The sequence below is a fragment of the Brachycentrus maculatus genome, unplaced genomic scaffold (assembly GCF_059751285.1).
Source record: "Brachycentrus maculatus isolate JH-2025_06_01 unplaced genomic scaffold, ASM5975128v1 h1tg000118l, whole genome shotgun sequence".
NCBI classification, from domain to species: domain Eukaryota; kingdom Metazoa; phylum Arthropoda; class Insecta; order Trichoptera; family Brachycentridae; genus Brachycentrus; species Brachycentrus maculatus.
Genome location: NW_028280871.1, coordinates 135,280 through 157,583, shown reverse-complemented (window position 1 = coordinate 157,583; position 22,304 = coordinate 135,280). Strand labels below are relative to the sequence as shown.

At 38.5% G+C, this 22,304-nt stretch overlaps 1 protein-coding gene across 1 annotated transcript in view; it reads right to left on the bottom strand.

Moving 5' to 3' along the window:
• The window catches only part of corn (microtubule-binding protein cornetto), an 84,575-nt gene that overhangs the window by 5,558 nt on the left and 56,713 nt on the right, over positions 1 to 22,304 (bottom strand). Inside the window, exons 3-7 of the mRNA XM_088259564.1 lie at positions 3,753 to 5,385; positions 2,993 to 3,349; positions 2,261 to 2,387; positions 1,220 to 1,814; positions 511 to 604 (exon numbers count right to left, since the gene is read on the bottom strand). Coding sequence (XP_088115690.1) covers positions 511 to 604; positions 1,220 to 1,814; positions 2,261 to 2,387; positions 2,993 to 3,349; positions 3,753 to 5,363 — 2,784 coding nt within the window. The 5' untranslated portion in view covers positions 5,364 to 5,385. The remainder of the gene's footprint in view (positions 1 to 510; positions 605 to 1,219; positions 1,815 to 2,260; positions 2,388 to 2,992; positions 3,350 to 3,752; positions 5,386 to 22,304) is intronic.

Here is a 22,304-nt window from a genome sequence, read left to right as displayed (position 1 = left end):
AAAAATGCAAAATCGCAAATAATAAATCCGGAAATACAAAGGGACAACCGTATTTTTTAAATTCAGGAGTGCAATTGTTTTGATAGTTAATTATTGAATATTTCTCTCCCCTCATAAAATGGCCAAAGTACTCTAGCCGTCTTTTTTACAGTGCCTATAATTTCTCTCTCTTTTCACATGCACCTTATGTATGCATATTGTATTATAAGTCATATTAGAAGAGGATAAGAAGAAATGGTATCTCGACTTAAAAACTTGAGAGAGTAATTCCGCTATAGCACTGTTTAGAGCGGCAGCAGACAAAGTAAAAATAGACCTAAGAATTGCCAACCTTTACCGTTTCCAATGCTCAGTAAGAAGGTAATAAAATATAATTACAATCCAATTAGGAACAGTCATTGGAGGGTATTCATTGATATACAAAGAGTATCATAAAATTACCATTAAAGCCTGTTCCCAGTTTTTTTTTGCTAATGATTAGTTGTTTTGTGAGTGAAATTGACAGCTTACCTGGTGGTTGTTGTGCGAGTTTTGTGTGGCGGATATACACAGGTCAGCTACCTCCACCGTGAGGAGTTCCATCTGCTCGTCGGAAGGCTTAGCCCTGCGTTAGAACATACCAAGACTGGTTCAATTATTGACATCATTTCTATCTGTCCATCACGTGACATTCAGCGTAACATAAAATAAATACTATACTCAAGTTTCGAATGGGCGCAAATAGATCTTGAGTGGATACAAGCAGTTTTGAATCGGACACAATTCAACCTGTTTAGCCACAATCAGGTATCGATTAAACACAATGAAGCTAATTAACCCACAATCAAAAGTCTCAATTGGACACGATCAGGTCTCAATTAGACACAATCAAGTCTCGATTAGACACAATCAGATCTCGATTAGTTTTAATCAAGTTTGATCAGAGACAATCAGAAATATTGATTAAATGGTTTCTTGAATTAAATAATCCATAATTTTAACCAGTTTCTAGTCAAGCCCTTTGCGTGAGCAAGGAGTCTGTATTGTATTAAAGAGCCCAAGTGCTGCTGAGGCATACAGTCAGTAGCAAAATATATTGATGTATTCATTTTTATTGACTAACCCAAGCGGTGTTGGGGAAGTCATGTTGTAACCTGTTGGTAATGATTTTCTGCAACGGCAACTGAGTCAACAGTAAGAGGTTAATAATAATAGACAGAAGAAATGACAGCATACTCACTCAAAAGTCTGCGCTTGCAAGATTTCTGCCGGTTCCGTATCCTTCGAGTGAATAATCTTCAAAACCTTTAGTAGCTTGTTTACAAGATTATCCACTATGATGACCTGGTCCACTATGTACGTGGAAGACTTGTGAGTATCATCCGGCTCCCTGTGGTTTCCATAGTCCTCTGACATGCTACACTCCGCTTCCGACCTCTGCCTTTGCAGAATAGCTTGCGAGAGATTATTGAGCGAATCATTTTCTGAGTAATCCAAATGCGCCATATCCATCCCGGGATAACACTCTGCGGTGAATTTCTCATCAGGGATCGCCGGCGACAAGTCGTCTCCGCTGAATGTTGTCAGATTCTGGAGAGAGCTACAGGAGTCTTCTTTGCTAAATATGTTGAGAAACTTGTTTTCGCTGTGTTGGAGGACGTTCGGATCTCGGTGTGTCACGTGGCCGATGGCGTTGATGGGACAAGAGACGACACTATGGCATGATGAGACGAGGTTCTGCGAGTAGGTGTCGGGGACGGGTACATCTTCCAAGACGCTCTCCATCATCAGGCAAGGTTCGGTCTCAGAATCGAGAAGATCGGCCGAATTTTCGTCTGCAATACGGAAAGGCGTATAAATAAATCATAAAAACATAGTTGTGACTCAAAGAATCGGGTAACAAAAGTGTAACTGGGGAGGTCATGTGGTACGCATGTCTGGTGATAGATAGACGTAGAAGGTGCTTAACTGCACCATCTTCGGAACAGGATGCAGAAGACTGGGTAGGCCCCAGACAAGATGGTCTGATGACATTAAGAAAGTGGCGGGCCTGCACTGGAAGAGAGTCGCATCCAACAGAGAACTGTGGAAGCCCAAAAGGGAGAACAAGAAGAAGGTAAGGAGCGAGTAAAATACTTCTTTTAATATTGATGACATTATCCAATCACCTTTATAATTTAAGGCTTATTAAATTAGATGAAGTAGATGGCAGAGAACAAGGTATTTATGGGTTGTTTATACTTAATTGTATGACAGTATCACATTATTGAATATTCCTCACCATCGGACAGTTTGGTGGCGGCGGCGGGGTGAGCGGCGGTAGGGGCTGGCTGCGGGGGAGGGGAAGTGGGGGAGCACCCCTCGCTGCTGGCGCTGCGGCTGAACGCTTCGTTGTGGAATATGACATCCTAGGAAAGAAATGAGTTTATTGATTCGAAAATACTTTTTTGTGTTCATGTAAAATATACACACAGATGCGGAAAAGATTTCAAAGCTCTATTTGTGGATCTTCTTCAGGTACACCAAACAATTAAAGTAAAGCTTTTAGTGATGAGGAGAATAAGATGGATGGATATTCACCCCGTACATGCATTCAAAGGTTAATGCCCACTACGGACAATCCTTCACATCCAAACTTAGTCTAAATTAGTCTCAAAAGCGTATGGATGAGATGTTACATGGAGCTTATAATTTAAGCAATATTAAATACATCTGCGGACTTCATTGCACAGTTTCTTGAAGTTTAAGTGTAATTGTCTGTAAAAGTGACTTTGCAATTCAAATTTTAATAAAAATATTAACTACTTTTGGCAACATTGATGATCAAAGTTAAAAAAAAAAAGAACTGTGGAAGTCTAAGAGGGAAGCCTCTGTTCAGTACTGGACACAAAAACAAGGCTGAAAAATGCTACATGTGTGTAAAGTGATCACTTGACCAGCTCATGACAGGCAAACAGTTCCATATTCCCGTACAAATACATGTGTTGAGATGCCGATGAAAGTGTTCCCTCACCTCGAGCTCCTCGGGCGAGATGCGGTGCTCGGCCTGCAGCGCGGCGAGCAGCGCGGCCAGACCGGCGGCCAGGCCGGGCAGGCGCGGTGGCGCGCGCGCGCGGGCCTGGGCGCGCGCGCGCAGGGCCAGCGCCTCCTGGCGGCGCTGCTCGGCCAGACGCAGCGTGGCGCGGCAGTCGGCCCGCGCGCGCGCGCGCTCGCGCTCGGCGCGCGCCAGCGCCGCCTCCGCCTCGCGCAGCCCCTCGCTCAGGGACGCCTTCTCCGCCTGCAGGAAGTCCTGCAGCTCGCCCGCCTCGCGCTCCGCGTCGCGCAGGTGCGCCTCCAGCGTGCGCGTCGTGCGCGCGCTGCTCTCCAGCTCCTTCATACCAACAACATGCATATTATTTACTATATCAGACACTGGATTATTCACTCGAAAGGAGTAAGCTAAATAAATACTTCGCCAATTTCTCAACTGGTGGTGCCACAATCAGCCATACTGTGGAAGGTTCTGAGACCATTGCATATATACAGGTTTCAGTAGTTAATGCGATATGGATGTTCAATAATGGGCAGAATTAACGTTACACAAGTGTAAAAAGCGATCGCAAATGCCAAGTTGTAAGCCCCAGGATGCTCAGATTTCTATCTTCTTTCATACAAAGAGAAAGGATAGATGTCTCATAGAAGTTGAGACACCTATAAAATACAAAATGCACAATTCAATGTGGCAATTCATCATATTGATCATGATTATTACATCAAAAGGAAAGTATTCTCACCCTTTGCATCTCCCTGCAGGTAGAGTGCAATTTGTTGATCTCATCCTGTTGCTTGGTGACGATGCTAGCGGACGTGTGTATTTGCTCCTCCAAGATGAGGAGGCTGTCCCCGCCCCCCGCGCCGCCGCCGCCGCCGCCCACCAGCCCCAGCAGGCGCTCCGTGTTGCGCTGCAGCTCGCGCTGGGCGCTCATCTTGTCGGCGCGCTCCTCCTGCAGGCGCGCCTCGGCCGCCTCCAGGCGCGCCGCCTGCGCCTCGGAGAGGCTCTGCAGCGAGCAGTTGGCGTCCAGCAGCAGGCGCACGCGCTGCTGCAGCCGCTCCACCTCCGCGTCGCGCGTGTCCACCTGCACCCCCCGCTCCGCGCGCTCCACCGGCACCAGGTCCGTGCGCACCTCCGCTATGCCGATCCCCGCCAACGCGCACTCCACGTCCCCCCCGAGCAGAACGGTCTGCACGGAGGTTTCGTGATATATTTTTATTCTGTTGGGTAATTTGTGTTTAGGATAAGGCGGCAGGCTTCTGAGCGGCGGAGATTCCCGGTCCCGCGTGACGCTCCTCCGCAAGGTGGCGGACGCCGCGCTTCTCGTCATGGCGGTCTCCCGGTTGGCGGACGTGCTCCTGGTCTCCCTCCGCAACTGGGACAGTTCGGGGGAATTTTCCCGTTTCCTCCTCGGCAGCGTCGCGTACTTGTCGAAGGCGGCCTTCGAGTCTAGAGACGCGCGTATCTTGTGGGCGAGGGGCGAGTCAGTCGGCTGGCCGCGCGGCGTGCACGGCCCGGAGGCGGGCGGGCGGGGGGCGCGGGACTCCTCGGGAGGGGTGCCGGGAGTGCGGCACCTCGCGGTCGAAGTTTTCGTGGCTTTCACTTTGAACGACGGCGGCTCTCTGAAATTGAGGGCGAGGAAATCCGGCGTGGCGCGCAACCGGGACCTCGGCACGACGGTCGGCTTCGGTCCCGGAGGGGGCGGCTTCTCGGCGGAGCCGGCCTTGTCTCTCGAGCGGGCCCTGTCTCTGGTGGCCAGGTTGGGGGCGCGGCCCTGCGTAGGGCGGGGCGCGGTGGCGGGCTTGGGGCGCAGCGGCCTGCCCGGCTCGGCCACGGCGACTCGCCTCTTGGCGCTCGCGGAGGGTCTCCTTACGCCGGGCGCGCTTCCTCTGCCGGAGTTGCCGCCCGTGACGGAAGAGCTCTCGCTGCCTCCCTCGCTAGTTCCGTCTCCGGCCGCGCCTTTATAATCGTCCAGCCGGTCCGCGTTTTTGCAGGAAAGAATATCGAAGGAGTCGTCGCAAGCGGAACCGCAGCTGATGAGGCTGGAGGCGCGGGAGAGGGGGTCGGGGGCCCCGCTGCTGGCGTACTCTCCCCCGACCACCTCCACGCCGCTGTCGTGCCCCGGGACGGAAGCTCCCTCGGGCGCCTCCCCCTTGTACCCGTCGAGCAGGGCGGAGTCTAGGCCGTCGACCGACTTGGAGTCGCAGTCCGTGCCGGAGACGAGCCCGGAGTCGGCGAGAGGCGCGGGCGGCGTGGGCGGCGCCGGGTCCTGCTGGGGCGCCGGGTCGGCCGCTTGCTCGGGGGGGGCGGCGCAGGACCCCTCCGCGGGGTCGGCCATGGCATCACCGCACATGTCAGGGAGATGATCAAACCATCTGTAAAGATACACCACGCGTTAAAATCGAAAAATAACCCTTTAAAGTACGCGTATAATTGTCTAGTTAATGACAAGCGAGTAAAACTCGAGAGGTTTTGTGTCCATTTTCATTTAAGTAGCGTACATGTAACTATGTTCTAGGCAACATTTTCTATAATCCTATTATGTCGAGAATGCGGTTAGAAAGGCCACCACATCTCTGTCCTAACTCATCTACAACTATAACAGTTGCGTACATAAAATATATTATTTTAAAGAAATCAACATACAGGTGTACCTACAAACAGATGACTTGTATTTTCCCTAATAAAGTAATAAGAGATAAAAGCGCCCCAACAAATCTGGTTTAGTAAACGTTGCGTGACAATACGACGAAGGGTAGTTAAACGCTTTTTATTAACTAACCACCCACGCATCGATTTTTCGGCGTTAAAAAGAAACATACGAAATAATATTCGCAAAAACGAAACGCTTACAAGTTTTTAGCTCAACGGATTATTGATTGCTTCGAAATAGATTACTTTTTTGTTGCTATTTCCATGAAAATGTCAACTTGAGTTCAAATAAGTTTACTTCAATGGAAACATTTTCCGGACACGAAAATTTCCTAGCAAAAAATCGACGGTCAAGATAACACTGCATTTATATGATGTGCCCTATGCACCATTGGGTGCAGATGAGGGTTTGATGATGATGAAGAAGATATAGTAAACATCGATTTTCGATACTGAACTGAAATGAAGCGTAATAAAGGTATCACTTAAACCAACCAATTTGATTGCTGTTTTTACAGGCTTTTGCCCAGACCTCCACATTCTCATCGCAATAGACTTCTTCATCTATATTGAGATATCAGTAAAAATATAGATGGTACTTTTATTTCTTCTTTTATTATTGTGGTGTCGCACGCGCTCGTTGTAGGTGTAGTTCAGACATTTATTAAATCTGAAATTGTGTAAATTTATCTGCCAACCTTGTTATTAGTTACATGTCACATTATAAAGTCAGAGAGAATGCTAACGATTGCATCCATTAGCGAGAAACACAAGTTTTTGTTCGTCTATTTTTTACAAAACTCAAGCGTAAACGGCAGTCACAACAATGTGATTTGTAACCAAGTATTGTACTAAGTACATATAAGAAGCAAGAAATCACACGAATTGAACTTTAAAGCGGATCACCGCTTTCCCACATCGCAAATTACTGTAAATATGTATTGTGTGGTATGTACATATGTAGTGTCGTAAATTACTCTTATTCTTAATATCTCAGGCTGCGTTACCAATTCAGTCGCGGAACTGCGAGATTGAAGTACAGAGGATTAATCGTTCTGAGTGATGAGAATCGATATATCGACTCTGATATACTTGTTAAAAGCGCGGCCCATCGGTATGCCGACGATTAGCTGAGGGGGTTGTATTGCAGCGTGCGTGTTTCATAAGTTCGGATTCGTCATTAAAATTCATCAATAAACAAATTGAACAAATTTTTAGTGAAAAATCGGAATACATTATTTTGAACCTATTGTTTTCGCCCTTCCAATGTCGGATTCGTCCAATAATGAATGAAAGATTGTGAATGCGTTTTGAAAATTGATCAAATGATGAGATTAGACACGGGCGAACATTTATTTAAAACCAATTGAACAAGCAACGACTTATTTAAAATAATTCGCTACTAAATTCGGTTTTTGGATTCGACAATTTAAAGCTCATTACGCGTCAATCAGTGCGCAATTTTGAGTGCGTTTTGCGTATTTCTATCTCCTAATGTATTTGACAATTTGACCACAAAAAACACTTAGGGCTGGATAATCAATAGTCCGCAAATTAATTTTCTTTAAACCCAGGTAACATTTGACGTCATTGCATTATTTGCTTAAAACACGGTTTTTGTATTTAAAATATAAGTTTTTCTTCAAAACAAATAAGTAAATGGTTTTTGAAAGGTAAAAGGTGTGAAAGGTTGGTGAAAGAGTTGATGAGTTTTAAAATATTATTTAAAAAAAAAAACATTTATTTGCCAAATGTCAATATATATTCTAAAAAAAGTGCGCAAACACGAGCGGCTTTTCGCGTAGCCGGTCGCGTACTGGCGTTGCATATTTGAGAGTACACCCTTGAGCTGAAAATTAATATAAACAGATATAGAGTAACGAATACCATACCAATCACGTAATCGAAAAGGTAACAGCAACCACTTTTGGCATCTCATCTAGACAAGATGCCAAATTTATGAAGTAGGAGAGGAAACCTTTTCCGTTTATTTACTGATTTAAAAAAAACTCTGGTTCTCTTGAGGTGTACCACAGCTACGATAAGGTCATGCATTATTGCGCAAACCAATTATTACCGAACTGGTTTCGTGAGAAAAATACCAACCGTACAATATAATCATCTCGTGGTTAAAACTGTAGCATCTCAATCCAGATTGTTTTTTGGATGGTCCATAGAGTATACAAGAGAACGATCTTCGGTATGCACTTTCTATGGAAATAAATGTACTTGAAAATCGATAAGTAATAACTTACTATGGAATTTATCACAATCCATATTTTTAAAAATGTAAATTCACATTTTTGAGTGTGTTGTCGATAATAATAAATTTGGATAGCGTTTTGGATTTATTTAGCGTCATTTTCGTAAAATAGCTAGGGCTAGGTTTCCAAAAAAGTAAATATGTAGTGTGATTGTCAATCATGGGTAGAATGGTGAATGTTACACAGTATAAAGCGATCACTTAACCAGCCTATGACAGGTCACAACCCTGTAAATATACTTTCATATTCCTCTTCATTCCCTTCTACACACTATTGTAGTGGTTAAAGCGTTGCCATTCTGGAGGTTCTGGGTTCACTTCCAAAGGGAATAAAAAAAATATGTAAGCGATATTTCATTTTTATGCGATGTGTAAGGATGAGAGGTTTGTTTGTGATAAACTTACGTAACTGAATAAGCTCTTACCGTAAATAAATGATTGATTGTCATATTCGTGACGTCAGCGGCGAGACAACTGTGTAGAAACTTCGGAGGAAGTCAAATATCATTTAGAATATATCAATGTAGAAAAAGTTCAAATGTTTTTTGTATGAAGGTTTTAATCCCATATCATGTCTATGTAGCCATGTTCATTTCTGCCTAGTTCAATTTACCTGTCATAAAATATGATTTATGAAGTCCTAACATGATAATGTTACTTTTTTAGAGTAACCTTATAAAAAAATTAAACTACAAAAAACATCATCTTCGTATATCTTATCTATAATTGGTTGAATTCACTAACTGCGTATATAGTGCAGGCATTGGAGGTCTACTAGGTCAATTGTTTCATACAATATGATTAAGATTAATGACAAGTGATTATGGTATTAGGATTTTTTTTAAATGTATTATTAATGGATAATGTATTTTTTTAAAGGAATAATTCGCACAGCAATTGGAATTCAATTCACACTAGAAACGTTTTTAATTAAAATTTAACTCGGTGAATACCACTATTTCTCAAAATCTATTGTTACACGTGTTTCGATGCATTCCGCATCATTTTCAAACACCGTATCGGTGATTTTAAGAAAAAGATCTTAGGAAATAGTGGTAGTTGCCAAGTAAAACTTTTATTAAAAATGGATAGATATTACCACAAAGTTGACTGCCGAATCAATTAATGAAACACACTAGAAATGTCAGGAAAATATTCATACAAATATATGCGTGCCTATGTCGTTCACTGTTTTTTTTATTCTTCTTCAAATGAATTATTTTGTTGCCCGTATATCTGCTAATTTATGAGTTATTTCAAGTGTTCTCATTTGTTAGCTTCGCATACTTACGTTGTTATTTAATTATTAATGGCATTGCGTGTAGAAAAGAACTACGTAAGAATAACACTCAAATATTGATTCAGGGACTTAATGCCTAAAATATTTTTTTTCCAAAAATTCTGTGAAAAACAACACGTAAATAGAATCTCATAACTGGGCGCTTTAAATAATTACTATGGATGGAATGCAAAATTAAGTGCATCCGCAGTGCACTGCGTAGAAATCACTAATTTAATTTTTCACTTCTACTAATCACTGCAGTGATGAGTAGAAGTATGACATATACCATAGATGAGCCACAAAAAAATAGTACGCAAGGATTATCCGTTGTTTTATAAAATATTTATATTGTTCGGGTAATAATTCTCCGAGGCAAAAAAGTTTATCGTGTGTTATGCCGATACCGTAATGGAATAAAAATTTTATAAAAATAAAATTTCTAGTGAACTTTTCCATTTGTCATAATTCGTGTTAATCGAATTTTTAAGGGCGTACTCTCAAATATACAAAGTGCAAGAGAAGCCGCACGTGTTGTCTTTGAATATTTAAAAAAAAAATCCCTACCTTTCAATAATTCTTTTCTTTTCAAAACCATACATTGAATTCGAAGAAAAACTCATTATTTCATTATAAAAACTGTGTTTTAAGCAAAAAAAACTTTAATTTTTTTGAAGAAATACGCAAATAATATGCAATAAAAATTGAGTACCTACTGATTGACGTTATAAGCTTTAAATGGTCGAATCCAAAAACTGAATAGCCTAATGACTTATTTCAAATGAGTTTTTTTTTTAATTCGATTGTCATTTTCCTTTCATACCATACATGCTGTATAGCATTGCAGATTTATATTGACTATATGCATCCTGATGCATTTACATGAAAACCTTATGCAGCAGTATTGTCCTATTTTCGCGTCAATCGAAAAATAGGCCATGGGAATTACAAAGAACATCCCTGAATACATTTGCATTTGAATGAAAAATTTTCTCGTTTGCAGCAGGGAAATCTTTACACAGTCGCGAGATTCTTCTCCTTTAGCTAACTAAAGCAAAGGGGGAGATGAGGAAATCGCGACAACTTCTTCACGAAGCAAACCAAATCGAAATAACGGAAAGGTGCGAGAGTGTGGAATATAATAATTATTTTCACACGAAGGTGGTATAAAGTTGTAAGATATACAGGTAGATGTGTGTAGATAATAGGTGTAATGATAATTACACTAGATAATAAATGCTCACTTCCCACCAGACTTCCTCGAGTCTCCTTTTCCTGGCACGCATTGTCTCACTGGCGGAAGTGACACGATAGCGATATACAGGTAGATGTGTGTAGATAATAGGTGTAATGATAATTACACTAGATAATAAATGCTCACTTCCCACCAGACTTCCTCGAGTCTCCTTTTCCTGGCACGCATTGTCTCACTGGCGGAAGTGACACGATAGCGATATACAGGTAGATGTGTGTAGATAATAGGTGTAATGATAATTACACTAGATAATAAATGCTCACTTCCCACCAGACTTCCTCGAGTCTCCTTTTCCTGGCACGCATTGTCTCACTGGCGGAAGTGACACGATAGCGATATACAGGTAGATGTGTGTAGATAATAGGTGTAATGATAATTACACTAGATAATAAATGCTCACTTCCCACCAGACTTCCTCGAGTCTCCTTTTCCTGGCACGCATTGTCTCACTGGCGGAAGTGACACGATAGCGATATACAGGTAGATGTGTGTAGATAATAGGTGTAATGATAATTACACTAGATAATAAATGCTCACTTCCCACCAGACTTCCTCGAGTCTCCTTTTCCTGGCACGCATTGTCTCACTGGCGGAAGTGACACGATAGCGATATACAGGTAGATGTGTGTAGATAATAGGTGTAATGATAATTACACTAGATAATAAATGCTCACTTCCCACCAGACTTCCTCGAGTCTCCTTTTCCTGGCACGCATTGTCTCACTGGCGGAAGTGACACGATAGCGATATACAGGTAGATGTGTGTAGATAATAGGTGTAATGATAATTACACTAGATAATAAATGCTCACTTCCCACCAGACTTCCTCGAGTCTCCTTTTCCTGGCACGCATTGTCTCACTGGCGGAAGTGACACGATAGCGATATACAGGTAGATGTGTGTAGATAATAGGTGTAATGATAATTACACTAGATAATAAATGCTCACTTCCCACCAGACTTCCTCGAGTCTCCTTTTCCTGGCACGCATTGTCTCACTGGCGGAAGTGACACGATAGCGATATACAGGTAGATGTGTGTAGATAATAGGTGTAATGATAATTACACTAGATAATAAATGCTCACTTCCCACCAGACTTCCTCGAGTCTCCTTTTCCTGGCACGCATTGTCTCACTGGCGGAAGTGACACGATAGCGATATACAGGTAGATGTGTGTAGATAATAGGTGTAATGATAATTACACTAGATAATAAATGCTCACTTCCCACCAGACTTCCTCGAGTCTCCTTTTCCTGGCACGCATTGTCTCACTGGCGGAAGTGACACGATAGCGATATACAGGTAGATGTGTGTAGATAATAGGTGTAATGATAATTACACTAGATAATAAATGCTCACTTCCCACCAGACTTCCTCGAGTCTCCTTTTCCTGGCACGCATTGTCTCACTGGCGGAAGTGACACGATAGCGATATACAGGTAGATGTGTGTAGATAATAGGTGTAATGATAATTACACTAGATAATAAATGCTCACTTCCCACCAGACTTCCTCGAGTCTCCTTTTCCTGGCACGCATTGTCTCACTGGCGGAAGTGACACGATAGCGATATACAGGTAGATGTGTGTAGATAATAGGTGTAATGATAATTACACTAGATAATAAATGCTCACTTCCCACCAGACTTCCTCGAGTCTCCTTTTCCTGGCACGCATTGTCTCACTGGCGGAAGTGACACGATAGCGATGATTTAATAATAATTAAAACCGTGTGTTAAAAAAAAGGTGTTTGAACGGATGAAAAGACGATATTATGAATTATATAAGATATTTACATTTCTATCGCCGTATTCAGAAATCCCGTTAATATTTGACCTTGTAACGCGAAAAGAAAGAAAAAAGTGTAGATCTATACAGTAGGGTAGGGTGAGTTACCCTTTGTATCCTACCTTTATCCAGTTTAAACTATTACTTTTCTAGAAAATTACCGTTATATTTTAAATCGATGTAAACGCAGTCCAGTGTATTTAAAACTTTGCAACCATATTTCTTGGTGGAGCTGCATTTTATAAAATAAAATAATAACTATATAGTTTTTCCATACTTATTTTATTTGACCAGTGACTGGGTTTCGTCCTTACCGACATCATTCCATAAATTTGCAAATATTTTGTAATAAAGCAAATGCAAAAAAACGATTCAGCTTCATAAATATTTCACTTCTGAATATGCACCAATCCATCAAATATGGTAATACATATATTTATTTTTAAAAAAAAAAACAGGGTCTGCAATACAATATAACGGGCAGTCTGGTTGATTTGGTTCGGAAATATTCGGGTGTTTCCGCGACCATCCGGTGAAATAAAAAGAAATCCTTCATTTTGCATTCTAGACCTGAATTTGAACAAAGAGCGCCGACGTCACTGCCCCATTCCCCCGGCTTTGCATCAATGATATATCGAGGTTAACAAACCATGAAAAATAGTTATACGTATCCATCCATTTGCTTTTCAATACACTTCGATTTGATTAGAAAACTTTTCTCCATTCCGAGCGATTCGATTCACGTGTCGTCAATCTGATTCCCGAATCAAAAGACTGAAAATTGTAAACAGATAGAAATAATGGCTAAGGAGTCGAGTAATATCAAATTTTAATGAGGTATTTATCAAAGAGCCTCAATATCGTAATTTCCAGTGAAGTATGTCTAGCTAAAAAGATAAAAAGATAAATACGGTACATTCACAAATCCTTTTTATTGCGCTGAAACAGCTCCAAACAGCGCTCTGAATCGTCGACGCGTTGTTGTTTTTGATCGACTGTGAGCAAGCGTAGTACCCACTTCGAGCAGAGCTTTATCATCGATATCGACAATGAAAAATTGTGAATAAACTGTCTTATGACATTTATAAGTTGTTGGTTATCCACGCAACTTTACATGCAGAGGAAGACCGAGGAAAACTTGGTATGATTAGGTATTTCAAATACTTTAAAGTGGTTAGGTCAGGAAAATGTATGAGGAGATGCATGAATGTGGAAGATGCGAACATCGTTTGCAAAAACATATTGGTTTAGCGTTCTACATATTCTCTCTGCCCTATATCTGTACAGAAAAGCCTGGAGACAGTTTGTGGACTCCATATGCTCCACCTAGGGAGCGGATATGGTTATTATTATTATATCTGTATGTCTTCCCCGTAGAGGTAGTAGGGAAGCGGCTTGATGATCAGTTTATTTTATTTTAGTGCTTTCACACAAACATTATGGTTAGATTAACGCAGAGAACATCATAGTCTAAGCTTAACTCGAAGGTGCACAGTTTACACCCGCGCTGTGCCAGACGGGTTTCCCGCAAGGTATCGGACCCTCCCAAAGTTGTTAGTTATATTCTTTTTTGACATCTCATCAAAGATGAAGAAGAATATGAAAGTCTGGGCATTTACGGGGCTGACGATTTTTTTTTAATTTAAAAATTTGAGTAGTGTATTTGTCAATAATGTGTAGAATTGGTGAATGTTACATGTGTGTAAAGTGATCACTTAAACCAGCCTATGACGGTCGTCAGCCCCATAAATGCCCAGACTTCCATACTCTTCTTCATCGTAGATGAGATGGTAAAAAATAAAATGAAAATAACTCCTGTAATTGGAGATAATCCAGATTTTGTGAACAAGTATTTGGTAACACTAAAAATGTTGTAGTTTTTAGTTATACTATATTTTGAAGGGTTATAGATATTAATACAAACCACGTATAAAACTGTCGCAAAAGTTCATTCTTTAATTGGTTGAGCTTTAATAGCGTTGAGAGCGTTAGATTTTCACCGATCGGAAGTAATCATTCGGATTTTCAATTTTCAGAGTTGAAAATCGTATTCCTGTTGTCTGGCGCCCCCGCGTCTGCTCCTGCCACCGTTTATAATAATACTAGTTCGGTTGTTTAACGTCTAGTCAAACTCAACGGCAGTTCACGCTACACAAATTGTATAAGCTTACTGAGCGTCTGGAGTTTAACAGACTCTAATTTCCAACAGATCTGGACAAAGATTCATTGACAACAGATGACCTTTAGTGAGAATATTGAACCGAGTATCCGCGAGAAGATTCAGATCTATTCAGATAAATACTATATAAATAGGTACATAAACTACGGGGGTTTGAAGCTAGAACCGTAGATATGTAACTGGAAAATTATATACTTAAAATATTTAAATCAAACACTGATATACTTAAAATATTTAAATCAAACACTGATCAGCGCCTACAATTTTCACTCATGAATTACTAGAAATTTTACATAAAGAGTAAATCCACTCAAGAGTAGGCATGGGTTATTAAGTTGAAGCCTAAGTAAGGCAATGATAAGCGGTGTTGCATAAGCCGTAGCTAAATTTCAGAGTCACTTGGACGTTAGGTAACTCAAAAAAATTATGTTTATATTTTTTAATTCTGTGACGGTTGTTTCGCCTTGTTAGGGCATTTTTAAACGAAAATGCCCAACAAGGCGAGACAATTGTCACAGAATTTTCGTTTTATACTTTTAAAAATAAAATAAATATTTTACAAGATTTAAATCAGTGTTTGATTTAAATGTTTAAAGTATAAATATGGAGTTTTACAATATAAACGCCAAGTGAATAAATAAATGGAAAATTATTATATAATCTCACATTCTACATACAAAAACGTTTAATATGAAATGTCAAATTAGAGTCATTTATATAGAGGACATCTGAAAAAGGAAGTCTGGGTATTTACAGGTTGTCAATTGTTGATGATTGAATTGTTATTTGAATAAATATAAAAGTAAATAAAAAAGTCTATGTATTTTTTTACTGGATAAATTTTAACAACAAAGTGACTGCCGAATCAATTTATAAGACGAAAATCAAACGAGATTTACTAATCTATATTATAGTTATCGTTATATTTATGACAGTGGTTTCGCCTTGTCATGACACAGATTTTTTTTTAAATCCCACCGAAGTTGGAAAGTGAAACGATTATTAAAATAAAACTCATCACATCTTAGATCGTTTATTATTAAATAATATTTAAGAGTTATAATATTATCAGCTCGAATATTCTATTCTAACACGTAATACAGACATTACGATTACGCAAATCTCTTACAGAATTCAAAACAGCAAACGTATAATCAAATTTTACTACAGGAATGTGGAGCAAAACAATTAGTTTCAGAATTTGGTAACGAGTCTAAACCAATAATTATGGTCAACGAATGACTCACACATTTTTTTCAGTTGCAATGCCGGCGTAAAAAATAATAAACAATAATCTTTATATTTTTCATCCCCTTTCTGATATCCACGAAATGATAATGACTTTTTTTTTTATTTTTAAACCAAACACAGATTTTTTTAGTGTACTAAGTTGTTTTTTATTAAAAAACACATAAAATTTAATATTGTGATAATTAATACATAAATTAAAATGGCGTTCTACAAATTAAACGCCAAATAAATAAATAATTATTTATTTCATCAGACACTGGATTTTTTACCTTACAGATGATACATCAATAAATAATAAATTATGGGTGTCACTAATGATATATTCTTTCTTTTCCATTTAACAGGACTGAGCCAAAGCTACGCCAGCAACGCGTGGCTGGGTACAGCTAGTAGGAAATAAAAGGCTAGATTTCATGTTACAGTTTTCTTCACCACGCAGTTAAATCGATAACTTCTGTACGGAATACCTGCTTAGGAATAGAAAATACTTACAAACGATAAGCTTGCTGTCCTTATCCCACATTTAGGCGAATCAGTTCGAAGGCATGAAATTTAATAAACATTGAGAAACACTTTTATGAAATTTGACACAAACATTCATAATGAATTCAAACCTTATAAGGATGATAACATACGTAAATATGTAACAAGAACAGCTATCCGAATAAATAATTAAAAACTGGTTAATAAGTACCCTTCGTTACATAAAATAGAAATAAAATATGTACACCCAAATAGTTCTTTGCACTCGAGACATAATTACAAAAACGTCATGAAAAGATTGTGTAATCAATTTTTCGGACGAAGTATGGGAGATCGGCGAGTTTAGGAGCTATAGAGGTTTCGGTCAAGTAATATAATTTGGTAGTCTGACGAATGAACATGCTCTCGAGACATTGTACGAAATTACCTACGAGAAAAAAATGACCGCGTGTTCTTTGAACGAGGCCACAAAATGGAGAACATTTGGACAGAGTTGCAGCGAGATATGAAATTATTGAAAAAACTATTTTTACAGTTTTGTGACTGCGGTTAACCGCACGCTGAAAGGGTTTTTAATGAACTAAAACCAGGTAATATGTGTTTTACACATTTTATTCAATTTCCGCCCCATATTTGTGTAAACAATTCGACAAACAATTATAATAGCTACACGATTGGGTAAGTCTTCCACAACACACTACATAGGCCTACTTGTCGAAAAACGTGACGTTTAAAATAAGAAGGTAAAAACTGTGTGGAAGGAAAGTATGGAGTTGGCAAAGAAAGGATACAAGAAGACTAAATGCAGTGGAAACGTAATCTCTCAAACGAATGCGCGTCAAAACGGTGTAACGAATGGTGAAATGAGGAAAGAATGCAAGGCTGAGGTAAGCATTATCGATAAAATTAAGAAAGGTGTGTTGAGATAGTTTGGATATGTAGAACGAATAAGTGAGAGAAAAAACGTAAAACAAATTAATGAGGCCAATGTAGTTAGGAGCAGAGGAAGACCGAATGTGACATGATCAAGTATATCAAATACTTGAAAGTGGTCAGGTCAGGAGTCGGAATAATCGGCGGGCGTGTATGAAGACATGCATATTCATGTGGAATGGGCAAAGATTGTTTGCAAAGACAGAGTGGTGTGGCATTCTATTATCTCTGCCTACCTCTACAGTAAGCAGCGTGATGGTAAGTTAGTAAGAAAGTAAAAAAAATCTAATTTTATTCCTCTACCCTCTCAATAATGAAACATTCTGGAAATTTTCTTCTTTCGACAGGGTGGACGAGAAATTTTGATGTTCGCTAGATAATTACGAGAAGATTTAAGTGCGGAAAGCTCAAAGAAAAATTATCGAAAATCTGAATTCGTAATTCATTACTGAATTTCTTCACGTCTGCTGTAGAGAAAGTATAAACGAAGATAAAGAATATAGATTTTCACTCGAAAACTGTTCTTTTACACCGGTACAAAATTAAAATCGACAAGACGTGTTAAAAATAAGATATTGATCATGTCAAAACAATACCCCGTATCTTGCAGATTTGAAAAGTCAGCTATAGAGTATTCTGGTGTGCTGGAATAAAAACACACAATCTAGTAACTCGTAACACAGATTCTAGCTTTAATAAAAGTGTTATTGTTAATTATATACGGGTATAATGGTGAATGTTAGTGTATACATTGATTACTTAAACAGGCTTATAACGGGTCATAACCCCTGCGAATACCTAGAAGTCCGTATTAACATCTCAATACATAAAATTGTTCATCTATGTTAAGTGTACAATAAAAATTACAAGACCCTAAATGGAGCACTACTATATTGCAATCTAGGGTCAAAATTTAAAAAAAATATATATATACTAAGATAAGATTGATAGAATGATAGATGGAAAAGCGAATGGATAACGAGAGAATGACTAAGAAAGTTATATGGCGAATTTGAATGGGAGAACAGAACGATGATTGCCAAAAAAGACTTGGCACGATCAGATCAATGAGAACCTAAAATCTGGTGATGTCAAAAGTCTACGTAATCGGAGGGCATGTGTGATTAGATGTATGGATGTGAAGAAAGCTAGGAATGTACGTCAGTACAGAAGAGTGTGGCATTCCATCCACTCTGCCTACTTCTGCAGAGAAATGGCGTGATGATAGTAGTAGTAGTGGTCCAAATTAACTCATAAGTAGTAAAGACGTAGATTTCGGGGATAGATTTTGAATCTACTGAAAAATGTTTGTCCGCCGACGTAGTATAATGGCCAGCACGCTCGGCTACCGTTCCGGAGGTCCCGGGTTCGATTCCCAGGGGGGGGGTCATATAAATATAAGTGATTTTTTTTTATTCACTCTAATATTTATTCAATACTACCCTGGACTGGTACTTGAAGCGGAGGGCTGATCACCTTTCTTTCGTATGTTAACGATCAAGTTAACACTGCGTTCATTTGATGAACCCATACACCATTGGGGTGCAGATAAGGGTTTGAAAAAGATGAAGAAGAAGTAAAGTGTTTGCAATGCGGAGTAAGAGATACGAGGTAGTGATATGACATGAGTAAAATACGAGACTATTATATATCGCGATGACCGACTTCTCGTTGCCGACGGAGTCACGATTCCTCGCAAGAGGAACAAAAAAATTAGCGAGCATCACGGATGTACGGGTGACCTTGGAAGCTGGAGCGCGCGCCGAACAATCGAGATGGAAGCGATAACACGAGATTCTGGTGGATGTAATGCAAACACCGTTGACAAATTAATAATACGCTTGCAAGTAATCCCCATTGTTACAATCCGAGCGAACAAACAATAAATCATAATGAGACGCGCATCACATTGACCCGAATGAATGTACAATTTAAATAAAATCTCATACCCATTTTACAAGTTTTGTTAAAAGAATTTTCACTAAAGAAAAAAAGAACACTAAAGAAAAATAAAGAAAATAATAACTTCAAATATTTGGGAATTAAATATTTCAATAAACTCCCTAAAGGAATTTTTAAAAAAAAGAAGATATAAAAAATCTTAAGAAAAAAAAATTTGCCCATTACATATAAATCTTGAAAAAATATATAAAAAATACTATTTTACCATTAATTATATAAAACATTAAACCATGAGTGTAAGTCCCTTTCCAAGCACAAGAGCTCAGTCTCTTTTTTGGACATACAGCGAATCTAAAACTAAAAGTTTACCATATGTATAAATGTTTAGAAAATGTATTATGTTGTACTTAAAAATGTAACTATATAAAATAAATAAAAATAAACAAAGAAAATAATCAAAGAAAAAAAAAACCACTTATTTCCCCATTTCACATTTTACCGTTATTTAGACTACTAACCAACCAATATTTTTTTCTGTATATTCATTTGCATTAAATACCTAACTAACCATCACGCCGCTTCTCCGCAGGGTTAGGCAGAGAATAGAATGCCACACCACTCTGTCTTTGTAAACATTATTCGCCTCTTCCATATTCATGCATTTCCTCATACATTCTCGCCGATTATTCCAACTCCTGACCTGACCGCTTTCAAGTATTTGCCATACTTGAGTTTTTCCTCGGCGTTCCTCTACTTGTATTTCTAACTACATTCACCTCATTAATATGTTTTACCGTTCTTTCCTCACTCATTCATTCCACTTATCCAAACCATCTTAAAACACCATTCCTAATTTGATCTTTTATATTTCCTCGTTTCACAATTCGATCATACATCGTTTTGCCATTCCCCATATTATTTATTTTTATTTAAGTACTCAGGAATTTATGTTATATACCTACTTTATGTTTTGCTTCGTTTCTTAGAGGCTTTACATTTTTATAAAAAATATTGATTTTTTATTGAAACAACATCAAATTATATAGTAGAATACCAGTTTTAACAAAAAAGCGGAGACATTAAATATATATTTAAAAAAATGTGTTTTTTTAAAACATGTTTATTTCTTCAGTATTCAATTAATTCCAAATTAAAATGTCTTTTTGAGGAATAACCAATTTAAACTATGGCATTTTTTAAATTAAATCTTCAAATCAAATGCACCGGGTTGACTGATCTCTCCATATTAACTGTCGCGTATTCACAGACACGACATGATGTGACAACTAAACCCATCTAAAGACCCTCAGTAGGAAGGGCTGCTGCAAGTCCCGCGTGAATGAGCACGATCATGATCAGGGGACACACTATTCCGTAAATCAAAGTCTATGAATACTCGTGGTAAACTGTCTCATCCGGTCGTTGTTACTATTATTTTGTTATATTGTATTGGTGCAATTCTCAAAGCGCATGTTTTAATTTTTTATTATTAAATGTTCGTATATCGAAAATATGTGAACGTAAAAATGCAATCAGCCGGATGTGTTTTCTACGTATCCAATTTTTTCCTCTGTAGAAAAAATGCATGGTGCGTACATTATACCATATGTACATTTTCTTTTAAAATTAATTATGCTTCCCTTTATCTTTCATACATTCTGGCATCTCATTTTTTAACACATTGTACATAAAGTGATTTCGAGAAATCCAAAGTAACAGAATTACCAATGCCTTGGGACAAAACTATGTATTAGACTACAACAAAGAAAATCTTTAAAGATGTTTTTTTGTTAATTTCATTAATTGGTTAAATATGTACGTACATATACATACATGTTACATTCATTTGTAAAATTGTTATATTTTATTAACATTTTATAAATATATCGTGCAATTATATTTATAAAATATTTTTTTGTTATTGCAGAGACCCAACCTTACGTGTCTTGTCGGTTTCTTTTTACATATTTTCAAATTAAAAAATTTATATATTTTAACATAAGATGTAAGTACACAAAAAAAAATTAAAATAAAAACTATTTTTACAATATCAACTCTTGATCATTTCAGAGAAAAAAATAATCAAATTATAAAAATTAGCTGCAAAATAAAATGGCAGTCATTTTTCTGTTGATTTATGGCAGGGGAAAGGGAGGAAATTATCCATTATATTACGGACTTATTCAGAAACGGACATGTTTCTGAATGAGTCCCTGTATCTGTTTACACGAGAAGATTTACGGCGCTTGTGAAATGCGGATCGCTCCTGGATGGCAATGGGAAATGGACTATAAAACAATCGTCCGCCGCTCCCAGAATAGCGCGAACACACGGGAACAACAAGGATGGCAAGGAGGATCGATGTTGTGTGCAGGTAATCGATCTAATTACGAGACAGGAGCAACAATGGCTAGTGTATTGATCACCGCAACTGTTAAAAGTTGTTTTAAATGCCAGCAAAATCAATAACCGGACCGAAATTTGAACGATACATCAACTATGCAAGTAAACATATCAAACAAAACGTTTGTAGGCAACTTAATTAGAATGTACAATATTGATTATTAGGTCAAACAATTACTATTTTCCATAAATAAGCCATTACTTTTTCATACCCACGAGTTATTTTTTAACGAATTGAACATAGTTAATTTCCGGTGAAGGTCAAATTTACTACATAGATTGTAATTTAATATACATATTAATTAAATATGTATATAAGTATAAAATATTTTAGAAGGACGTTTATGGTTAATGTATCTAAAATATTTCTCGATACAGGATAATATATGTACGAGTATATCCGCCGAACAGATCAGACATCGTCAACAAAATTTAGCGTATACCGTGCGTCTATAGACATAGAGATGAGGAAAAGTGGTTGAGAGCGATGTATCCAGAATCGAGCCAAAAAAGTTACAACAATTTTCGACTAAATAGTATTTGTTTGGTCTATTTTTTGACGATTATAATAATTTTGAATGATTTATGAAAGGTAATTTTCGTAAAATACTACCTCGAGGGCGCTTCGATTAAACTTTTCATCTCATTCTCACTTTGTCTAAACGCTGCACTGGTGGGAACCCATTTTATGCCTTTGGTCCCGAAACAGCTAAAGCACTCACCAGATTTAGTTTGCAGATTGTTATTCACCCATGGCAGTTATAGCTGATCGAAGCGTGAGATGTTTATCAGCTAATTCGTCGGGAATACATTTTTTTAGATACTCTAGGGTTGTATTATGTATCGATTTATACATATATATATAGACAGAATTTAAATGGTAGTCATTTAAGGAAAGCGTAAAAAAT